The 12,075-nt window shown below is 39.0% G+C and overlaps 1 protein-coding gene across 1 annotated transcript in view; it reads left to right on the top strand.

The window, feature by feature from the left end:
- Nucleotides 1-12,075, top strand: part of tnfsf10l (TNF superfamily member 10, like) — an 83,738-nt gene that overhangs the window by 34,715 nt on the left and 36,948 nt on the right. Inside the window, exon 2 of the mRNA XM_041985556.1 lies at nt 4,416-4,565. Coding sequence (XP_041841490.1) covers nt 4,416-4,565 — 150 coding nt within the window. The remainder of the gene's footprint in view (nt 1-4,415; nt 4,566-12,075) is intronic.

Below are 12,075 nucleotides of genomic sequence, written 5' to 3'. Positions count from 1 at the left end.
TTAATGAAACACAAAACATCTGATACTTCATCCAAAGAAAATTGAAGTACTGACAGCTGATTTAAGTATTGGGAATATTCCTGACTGACATTATTTTGCATGATTACTAACATCGAGGGCCCCAAAGTTTCAGCAGTTAAATCACCTCTCTGACTGTACTTGGGACTCCTCTTGATGATTAAATGCTGAGAACAGAGAGATAATGTTTCTCTGCATAGCTGGGTTTAGCCTCTGGCCACACACTAATGGAACAGACAGTTTAATTCTTATCTTGTTTTTGGCTGTGGGCAGTGATGCGTATGGGCCTCATCTCCTCAATAAAACAGTGTTTCCCATAATAGATCAAACACTCCCTACCACCACTGTCAAAACTTAATGGACACACACTCTGGTCTTCACACACATAAGTGCATAGTCTGCAAAAAAAAAAAAAAAGAAGTCTTTCATTGTCATATACAAAGACACTCCTCAGTTCCAATTGATAGTTCAGTCACATCCACCGAAACGGGGAGTGTGTTTTGGTAGAAGCACCAGAAAGAAACGAAACTGACTTTCACTCCTTTGTTAATGTGGAGAAAACGCTGATCCACTCATGCATGTGTGAACCTCCCCATCACTTCTGTCATCACACTACTCCTCACAATAGACAAACTGTCTCTGTTCAGACTCCACTGTCAGCAGTTTTTTGTTTGGGATGTGTCCCGATTGTTCGCTAATGGTCGAGCTTGACCTGCCGTACTTCCTTTTATTTCAACGCAATGATGGAAGACAATGGAGAGTTTATGGATGAGAGTTACAGTCAAACAGTCATCAAGGTTTTTCATTTTATTAGTTATACACTCTTCACTTTATCAGATCCACCTCAGTAGTACTGGGTTGGAGCCATTTTTCCTTCAGAATCACCTTAATTCTTGGTGTCATAGATTCAACCAGGTGGTGGAAACCTTCCTCAGAGGTTTTCTTCATATTGACATGAAGCATCACACAGTTGCTGCAGGTTTGTCGGCTGCATCCATGATGAGAATCTCCCGTTCCACCACATCCCAAAGCTGCTCTACTGGACTGAGATCTGGTGGCTGTTGGAGTCCAGTGAACTCATTGTCATGTTCTAGAAAGCAGGTGGAGATGATCTGAGCTTTGTGACATGGTGCATTATCCTGCTGGAAGTAGCATCAGAAGATGCTCCACTGTGGTCATAAAGGGATGGACATTTTCAGCAACAATACTTTGCTGGAAGTTTGCCTTAGCTGGTACTAAGGAGCACAAAGTGCGGCTAGAAAATATCCTCCACACCATTACACCTCGAGCAGCAGCTTGCAGGATGGATCCATGCTTTCATGATGTTTCCATTCTGATCCTACCATCTGAATGTGGAGCTGCAATGGAGACTCATCAGACCAGCAACGTTTCTCCATCTTCTATTGTCCAGTGTTAGTGAGTCTGTGTGAATTGTAGCTTCAGTTTCCTGAGTGGGATCTGGTGGGGTCTTCTGCTGCTGTAGCCCATCTGCTTCAAGGTTGGATGTGATGTGTGTTTCCAGATGCTATTCTACAGACCTTGGTTGGAACCAGTGCTTATTTGAGTTACAGTCTCTGAAATACTCAGACAGTCTTTCTGATTTTAAAAACCCTGTCATGTTCAAAGTCTTTTAAATCCCATTTCTTCCATAAGATTCTGAGTTTAAAGCAATTGAACTGAGTGGCCTGTGAGTGTATATAAAAATTTCTCCTATCTAGTGGGTATTCATCACATACATGTATTAGATGATCTTTTCTGGAAGGGTCAGATTTATTTATTTTTTTTCTCTTAAATATCTTAAAGGTGTCTTCATATATTCAAACAAGGTAACATAGGTGACCAGGCCACTGCTTTCTCTTTTTCCTTCTTCAGAAATGCTTGTGTGAGTTTGTGCTTTGTATCGTTATCATGCGGTAATATTCCTTCTCTTTAGAGTGGAATCAGACTGCCATCCAACATATTTGTAAAACCACAAGCATTCATGAGACGTCTATGTTTTCCCTCTAACATCAGTCTTCATGTAACCCACATCATCACACTGCCACCTCCGAGCTTCACTCTGCACATTCTTTGTTGATGTCCATGTTGAACCCAATCTGAGCCTAACAGATTTACCGTGGTCATCATCCGACCAAAGAATGTGCTCCAAATCAACTCACGGTGTTGTAAATGGTTTTTTTTTTTCAGGAAAGCGTGTTCCTGTGCCGGAGAGCAGGCATGGGATTTTCCTGCCGGTCATGCATAGAGATCAATGTTATGTGGTGTCTTTTACACTGTTTGAGCTGTCAGATCTTTTTCTACAGCTAGATTATGAAAGTGCACCAAATTCGATGCTCTGGTTAGCGGTTCTGTTGTCCACTGTTTCCATGTTTTTACTTCACCTGTATTGTTTTCTACCTGTTTGCTGGTTTGAAATCAAACTTGTACTGTACCAGTTTTCCCATATTTTAGCTCTTACTTTTCTTCAGTGTGTTGGCGTTTGGACACATTAGTTTCATGAGAGTATAACTGGAGCTAACTGTACAGCTTTCCCAGGTGTCATCAAATGTGTGTGCCTTGCTTACCACACACATTTAGTCTCTTCCTAACCAGTCCCACCGTTACACACGGCTAAGTTAGGTCTAATTAGATGTCAGTTCTGCTGAATATTTTCATCTTCTTTTTATTTGTTAAAGCATCAGTACATTTCATCATAGTTTCTTTCTACGACTCAACTGGTCCTTAAACAGTAGAAAGCCAAACGCTCTGCTTATTGAAGCAATGCTACACTCAATTAAATGTTGAAAAAAAACACACCTACACAAGAGACTTTTAGCTCTCTACAGAAAAGAAATACTCAAAGCCAAAAATCTCCCTAAAAAAATAAATACCAGATCTTTTGTCTTATATTTTCTGGTTGTCTTAGCTTGACATGATTTTGACCCATTTTTTTATATATTGACACTCGAACTGGGCTTGTTACTGGAAAATGCTACGAATAAAATGTGACATGTGGATCTAATTAAACTCATTATACTTCGAATTGACTTGTAAAGCCATTTAAGACATGAGTCATCTTTTTAGGAGTGGGCAGCATGGTAAAATGTAGCCCTGCTCTTTTCAGAAGAACCCGTATTTCCAGCACTGCCCTGTTTTTTCCCTCAGTTTGAACAAATTTACACACACTATCTTCTCTACAACAGAAACAAGGAGATCCACACATGCGTTAATATGAACTGTGCCACTGCTGGAAAAGAATGAGACGAGGGAAAAGCAGAACAATGTCAAAGAAAGTTCATAAAGAGGAAAAAAGAAAGCCGATGCAAGACGGAAACCAACAAGAAAGACAACAAAGGGAAGACAGTCATTATTTCTCTTAACAGTCACATGGAAAGAAATGAATATAAATAAAGCGAGGGGGTGAAGGACTGCAGCGCTGTAATCTCATTCCTCTCATCAGTGCCTGTTATAGAGTCATCAGCGAGGCTTTCAGACCGTGAAGATAAACACTCTCTCATGCACACACATATATACTCTATATATGAATGTAACCACAAAGCCAGAAAGCAGTGTGCACATTTCAGTCCTTAAATATAAAAAATAAAGCTTACTTATTTCACACAAAAAATTTACTTCTTTCCTAGAGGTAGAAAAGAAGCCAAAAATGTCCTGTTTGCCAAGAGAGGAACTGTTGAAATTGTCTTTGGTTAGACGTCTTGATGTGGGCGCTCTTTAAGTGTGTGTGGTTTTGGGTTCACTCCAGAAGAATCTTTCACTGAGATCCATTCAGTGTTGTTACCTGAAGAGTTGGGTTTCAGGCCCTGGTCGAGCCATCAACATGTGCCAAAATGTTTTGCTCACATTTGGTTTTGGGTTGTATTTCACTTACAGCGCTCACACCGCTATAAAACTGATCATATCTGTTCTGTCTGGCATTTCTTGTTCCGCAAGTCTCCTTAAAAACAAAAACAAAACAACAGACTGCATAAAAATGAGAAACACATGCAAGAAGAAACTGACATCAAAATGAGATAATTCTCTGGATGTACTTACAGTAATGACACACCCGAGGATAAGCATCTCAAATGGCTGCAAAAAACAAAATTATGACCTTTCTACAACCTCATATGAGCTATTAAAAAGGAGTCAAATGTTTATATTATTAATGAGATCTGCAGATTTTTGGACCATATTTTATTCACTTTGTGAAGTTAGTCTTGTTTGACTTCTCACTGCTTCTCATAAGGAACTGTATGCACATATACGCACAAGCTGGTGACAAGAATACAAGAAATTTATTCTTATTCATGATTTATTCCTTTGAAAGAAACTTAATTATGCAGAATTTACATTATATAAGTAATTCTGTGTTTTATTATTTTGTTCATTTATGTTTGTTCCACTTTTTTGCCCTATAGGTGCGTAGCCAAGGAGTGACAGAGGAGTTAAAGTGCCTGAGTTTACTGAATGCTCTGGATAAGGACCAGGACATCCCAGACCAGCTGGCTCAGCTCTTTGGAGAGCCCTGCATCAAACTGGCTGAAGGCATCAAGGCCTACATCTCAAAGGTAGGAAGGAAGGAAAAAAATAAAACAAATTCACATTAGTGTTGTTCCCTACAACCTCTGCGACACTGGATTGCAACATTTCCTAGATTTCTGCACATTTTCGAAGAAAATATTGAATAACATCAGAAAACAATCAGATGTGGCGAAGAAGCATCAGAATTGTTTAATGAATATTGTTCCACAATTTCTATTTCAAAAGCAAAAACACTAGAAGTTTGGTAAAATGTTTTTTTTAAAAAGATTAATATGGTCATTTGTGGCAGAATAAAAAGTTGGGAATCTCTTGTATTTGCATTTTATAGGGCTTTAAATGTAGATGAGCATGGGTTGCTTCAGAAAATAATTATTGTGTATGTTACCATCATTATGGGAAATTATATAGAATTTATATAGAATAGAAATGTCCTAATAAACAAACTGCAAACTGGCAGAGGAAATGGTGCCGTTGCCACTACATGGTATGGATTATATACTGCTGGGTTAGGGTTACGTATAGTTTCACACTTTGCCTAAATAGCACCTGTCATCTTCTTTATGATGCCTACACATTTTATACAGTTCCAAGTAAAGTATATAACATTAAAATCATTTCATACATTTTTCTTAAGTTGTTACGCATTGTATACATAGCTTAAGCATTCATGAACATATTACCTACGCATTCTACAGTACACCTGCATGTCCCACATATTATTGTATTAGTTTTATCTCCCCTTGAAGATTAATAGTCCTTTATTTTTAATTTTTTTGTGTTCAAACCCAACCTCAATTAGCTGACAATCCACAGTAAAACATATATACTGTCAACTCGACTAAATATCTCTACAGCCTTACATTTCTCTGGGCTAAATTAAGGTGTGAAAGTGCCTCGTGGTCAGACAGATCTAAATTTAAAATGATAGTTTTGATCATCTCACCCTGCAGGCAAGAGAGGAGATTCTGCATAAACCAAGACTTTTTTTAAGATTTTGTTCAAATCAAATGAAAGGTGTACAGTGTAAAGGTGCTTTTCTTTAAGTTAAATTTTACATCTTGTCATGTTATTTTTTCAGTTAAACAGAATTTAAATAATTGGAAAATCACTGCATTCTGCTTTTATCCTTTGTTGACACACAGTTTCTTCAAAAAGCAGAGACGTATGTTAATAGATTTTAAATTATAGCCCCAAAGCCAGACTTTTTTTAATATTGAGGCTTAGTGCTATGTGTTTGGCCAGCACTACAGAGCCTGCGTTTAGGACCAGGCTGAGGCTGGTTTGGTTTCAGCATGAAGGAATCCAGTGAACACAAAGACATCTGCAGGAACCAATGCAGAACTGGAGCTCTGGGTGGAAGTTATTGCGTGTACTTGTCATTGTAATGGAGAAACCATCAGCTATGAGGGAGTATCACTCATAAAATAAATATCTATATTGGCTGCATGTGTCGAATTAAATAAAGTCAGATGGCTAGTTTGAGAAGATGTGGTCTAAAGGTTTAGTCATCAACTGAAACCACATCTTGACAGAAACGCTTAATGGCATAATCCAAATGCAGGCTCCCTGCACCAAATGGATAAATTAATTAAATCGCAACTTTCAAATATCTGATAGCAGTTTTTAAAAAAGATGATTTAGAAAAACCCAATATGATGGAAGATTTTGGCGATGGTCTAATGGGAACTTACTGGCAGCTACAAATGTTCTCTATTTAAATTAGCAAAAGCACTGCTTTTAATCACAGAACTGCAAGAGTACAAATAAGTACCCAGTGTTAAGGCTGCTACTTTTTTAGCAGTACGTTTGAGGTTACCACCCCAGTCACAATCTTATGTACCCAAGAAGGAACAATTAGGAACTTAATTTTCTAAGAATATAGACCTAGCATTTGATGTAGGGATTATATAGCTTTTCTGATCTGGGGATGCATCAGGATCCCCTAGGACAGGGGTAGGCAACCCTGGTTCTTGAAATGGTTCCCTGCTCCAATATACCTAATTCAAATCAAATGGATCCAACAGCTTATTAAAGAGCATCTTTCAGGTTGAATTTTCCACAATATGACGTTTTGAAAAAGTCCGAGAGACACTGTGGCATAAATAAAAGCTTCTTAAAATTTCATTTTTTGTAATTGCACTTAATTCAGCTCGTCTGCGATCCAGTGCTTTAAAAAACATAACTTTTCCTGTCACGTGATACGTGACGTCATGTAAGGTAAACGAGCCCATACGCCCGCGGCTATCAGCTCAGTTTATCGTAGGCATCGGCTGTGTTTTTTACTCCAGACTTCTAATAGTAAAACTAAAGATTTCTGGAACATCACCATGGTGAATACTTGTGTTTGTGCATCCTGCACAAATTCAAGTCTCTCTGGACATCGTGTCCACAGTTTCCCTAACAAGAAGAGCCCCACCTTTCGCTCCTGGGTCAGGTTTGTCCAGGCTAGGCGCCAAGACTTCACTTTCAAGTCCGTTCATCCCAAAAACTCCGTCATTTGCAGCGCACACTTTGTGGAAACGGACTATATGCCTAGTGACCTAACTGCGTTTAAGATGGGGTACAAGACCATGAGGTCAGTGCGTTTAAGGTCTGATGCAGTTCCCACTGTTCATGCTACGGCTAGCATGCTAGCAGCAGCAGGTGCCCCATCACGTCTGCCTTCACCGGGGAAGTCGCGGGCCGCCCATCGGAAACGGGAGACGAGCAGAGTAAGTTTTTCTCTCTGTTTTTTAACCTGTTTATAACCTTTTCTTATAAAACGGAATTGTCCCCTTTTTACTACTTATTATTGAGGACAGTTTCAACATATTTAATCCCGTTTGCAAAGGTGGATTCACTGTGCGTCCAGTAAAGAAGGAGCCATCATATGGTAAATAATTGAAGGCATCGCGCACATTTTCTTCAAATAATGGCCATCTATTTTCCCGCAGAATTATATAATCCATAAGATTCTGGACCATCTAATATATGCCTGTGTATTTCAGAGTGTATTTTCTATCTCTATTCTTTCTTTGTAATTCCTGTATGACTGTGTAAATTAATTGAGCTTTATTTACTTCTAGCAACAAGTTTAAATAAGATGTTTTGCTTCTAATAATTAGAACTTATTAAATAAATCCAGGAAGATGATCATAACAGAAAGATGACATTGAGATGGAAGCAAAATATTTTATTTATTATTACAATTTACAGAATAGGAAGACATGTCTTGTATGTGTTACAGGTCAGGCCATCTGAAACCTTGGTAGACACCATGTTCATCAGGGAAAGCTAACCGGATTGCTGAGACAACACATGCTGGAAGAGGTTTCCTCACATGTCGTCCAAGCACTCCATGTGCCCAGCGTACCATCTGCCTGTAGGCAGTATACCTGAACTGTTCATTTTGGGTCAGATCAAGTGGACCATGTTCCTGCTTGAAAGCGCTGTAGGCCACCTGAAGCACCCAGGGGTTCAAACAGCATGCAGAGAACCCAGGATGCTGTCCCACACAAGTAATGCCTTCGGGTTGTGGATGGAGGTCTTCGACAAGGCTCCAAATTGCAGGAATCTCCCTGCAGCATATGCTCTCCTCCGCACTGCTCATGGGCTGACAGTGTCCACATAAACACCTGTAATTAGATAACATGCTGTTAAAGAATTTCTGTTGTTAAATGTAGATACAGTGTTGTAAATATATGTTCAACCATGTAAAGATTTTTATTTTCTTTACTTTTACATACAGGCTTTAAAAATTAAATGTTTATATTTCATCCGTAGTCATAGCTGCTTATAACATGCTGAAACATATCATGTAATACATAAAGCTGAGATGCCCTTTTTTCTGTTGTCACTGGCCTTGCTGAATATAGGGGGAAGAGGGATTACCAATTGTGGGTGAGAGTTGTGGGCTCTGTTGTTTGGGGGATAAAGTGTTAAGACTGCAGTGCACATGGCATCATATGTGGAATGACCATTATTCAGAAGGGTTTACAATCCAGTTTTAAAAATAGTTTTTCTGTTTTAACAATATCTTTAAACCTCAGAATCAGGCTTTATTTATCATTGGGAAAAAAGTGCAAAATTATACACATCCTGAAAAAGCTGAGACCAAGTGTTGGATTAGAAAAAAAGGTAAGTTTAGCGAAAAAACAAAACAAAAAAAAAACAAGCGATGGATCTGCTCAGCCAGTGCGCAGATCCATCCTTCGTCATGGAACCAGCATCCTGGCGCAACAAATTTTCTTCCAGTTTTATTTATTTTATTTTTTTTAAGCGTATTTAAATACCGCATTGAAATAGTCTGCTTCTAAGTTTAGAGAGTGCTGGTAAAACTAAGACATTACAGCACGTACATTCTATGAGGTATTTATGAGTTTAGAACAGCGTGGGCTTTTTTTGCGCACTACACGCACATCCAGTCTGACCAACTTCAGAAAAAAGATTATAACTCTGGTATTCCTTGATCAATCAACACAATTCAGAAAGTTGTTTATAGTCTAAAATGACTGTTTTGCGCTGTTAATTAGGCTACCCGACGTGGATTAGATGATGGAGCCTTAGCGAGGCTACTTTGGGCACTAGCCTACGTATCATCAGATGATTTGATTAGAACAGCGCTTTTCTGTCTACAACTGTGTGAACGGGGTAGCCATTGCACAGCTTTTATAGGCATTATCTGCCACAGAACTATTTTATTTAACCAATGTTTTGTCACGAATCGCTAGTGACATAGTAGCAGCTTGAAGTTGTTTTTTTTGTGGCGAAACGTGATTTTTAAAACAAACCTGTCAGGGCGGGGCAGGACAGGGATGTCTTCCTATCGGCTGCAGTAAGTAAAAGGCTTTAAAATCTATTTGCTATTGCAAACACTGTATTTTTTCACTGGTCTGCAGCATAACCAGGTATTACTTGCCCAATTCAGAAGGCTAATGTGGAAGAAAATTTACGAAACATTTGTATCACTTACCATGCTGTTTGATTAATCCTCCAGATGTTTTCAGCTGCCCATGACTGAATCTGCTGCCTGTTTCCCGTCAACGATCTCCTTTGCTGGTTGTCAGTGACTCTGTTTGTAGCTTCAGGTTCAAAACTGTATGGATCCGGTCCTTCACTTATAAAAATAAAATTATCTTCTTCTTCCTCCATAATCTCACGCCCATTCCGTTCCGTTGTGTTAGCCATAACTGTTGTGTTAGCAATAACGTACATAACAGAGTCCCTTACGTGACGTCACTTCCGGCAAAACAGATTTTTACAGTCATTTGAGCAGTTTTTAATAGTCCATAACCGATTTCTTTATTTTCTTATTCACGGACTTCAACAAAAACTAAATAGATATTAACTATAAAATATGCATAATCCAAACCATTAATCATGCTCTTAACCTGCCAGTTGCTCTTTAAGTTCTGCTCGGTGACTCATTAATTTGAATCTGGTGTGTTGGAACAGGGAAGAGCTGTCTACCCTGAACGAGGAGGAGCTTGAAAGTGGGGAAAGGGATGTCAGGGTCTCAGTCCTCAACCTGTTGTCTATGCAATCAAACCTCAGATAATAGAGAAATTGATGGATGGATGAATGAAATAAACAGCCAGTGGTTCAGTTTGTCAACATGTGATCCAGGAATACAACTATACATCGTAAAACCGATCAATAATTGATAGAACAGTCTACCTTTGGAGCTCTCTTCCTTTTTATTGCCGTTAGGGTATAAACACCTCTGAATCTTTATTGGCTACAGTTTAAATTTATATGTTCCAACTTGTTTTTAACAAGAGTGCTTAATAGTGTTTTGTACCTCTGGGTGTTTTAGGAACATGTCAGGACAAAGGCAGATTTATAAACATACACACACACCTCTAGCATGTGTGTGCATGTGTTTGCATGTAATGTTTTAATTAAACCTGCTTGACCTTCATCAGCAATCTGTAAAACTTATCTTTTACTGTAAATGATCCAGACTTAAATCAAATGCCACTGAAAGGAAAGTGGGTGCCTACTTACCGGCAGCACTAAGTCCCGGAAGACTTTCAGTTATCAGTCATGTTTACTTCCCTTTACTGCATTTATACTCACCATAAACCCTAAAACTACGCCACCATTGCGTACATGCTGTGTTTTATTGGATTAATCGAAATGATTGAAGGAGCCGATAAAGTCATATTTTTGTTTTGCTCCCCTGTTTCAACCTTTATGTAACAGCTCATAAGCATTTTTTCTGCTTGGTGGCTGTAATCGATATTTTTAATGTTTAATCCACTAGGTGTGTCCCAATTCAGGGTCTGCACACTTCGAAGTGCGGATTCGTCGGCCACATACGTCATCGCGGTGCGCGAAGTACTGTCCCAATTCACAGAATTTGAAGGACCCTCCGAATCCACCCTTCGAATCCGCACTTTGTTTGGCCTCAAACGAAGGATGCTTGTGATGCATCCTTCGCGGCCTCTTTTCTCCCACAATTCGTTGCGCACAGGACGGTGGCGAATCAGCAACCTCACAAGAGTCTTATTAAGTTTAAATAAAGTTTTATTTTAAAAAAAAGTTCGTTTTTTTAACTACACTTTAGTATAAACGTTACAAAACCAAGTACATTTAAAGCATGTTTGTTAAATGGTGACATTAAAATTCGGTAATATTTGATATTCAGATACTTTTAAGGGGTTAATTAAGTGTGTACCGGCTGGAAAACAACAGAGCCTCAAACCGTTTTTTTTTTTTTTTTTTAACTGTCGGTGTTGCCGCTCCGTGTTCAGCGTCTACTGACGTTTCCTACGAGTAATTTCTGAGGTTTAAGTGATTAAACGTCCTGTGTTGTTGCTATGGGAAATTCTTGTAGACTAGGTAGGCTGTCCCATTTCACGAACGTTAAGCAGACTTCGAAGTGTGTAGACTACGGAGGACACTCTGTAGCCTACGTAGTCTGCGCACTTCGAAGTGTGCAGACCCTGAATTGGGACACAGCTACTGTGTTATGCAAACAGCAATCACACAATCATTCTGTAAAACTTTATCCAGCTTTATTCATCAAGATTAGAGAATTAGAAAAGCATTACCAGAACCATCTGATCCTGGATCAGCCAATTCAGCTTGGCCTGTTTTTAAGCAAAGTACAGATACTTAACTCCAAACTATATGTTCCTGGGGGGGACGAAAATCTATGTAGCTTGGGTCAAAAGTGCCCAATAATATGTGCTAAAACACTTTAGCCTCAGGCACCCTCTTCATCTGTTGCAGCTGGGTTTAGCTTTATAAACACCTGGTTTTACTTGGCAACAAGTGGCGGGATGTGTTCAGACAGATGGTGATTTCACAGCCTTTGTTTTTAACAGAGACGGGAATTCATATCTTCTTTAACTCTCGTATAAAGTGTTTTTTTTTACTCAGAACCTTTGCTGTTAGCAGCTACTCATGCATACATGATGTGAGGCTTTAAAAGTCTAAAGTCGGCAGTCACATGGCTGGTGGACTGCTTATACATAGATACAGACATACACAGATAAAAACAAATAAGTCACAGTAAACAGACTGCAGTTGATACACATTAAGTTCAGACTC

The sequence above is a fragment of the Melanotaenia boesemani genome, chromosome 5, assembly GCF_017639745.1.
Source record: "Melanotaenia boesemani isolate fMelBoe1 chromosome 5, fMelBoe1.pri, whole genome shotgun sequence".
Lineage (NCBI taxonomy): Eukaryota > Metazoa > Chordata > Actinopteri > Atheriniformes > Melanotaeniidae > Melanotaenia > Melanotaenia boesemani.
The sequence above is the reverse complement of the archived record's forward strand: the minus strand, read 5'-3'. Positions and strand labels throughout refer to the sequence as shown.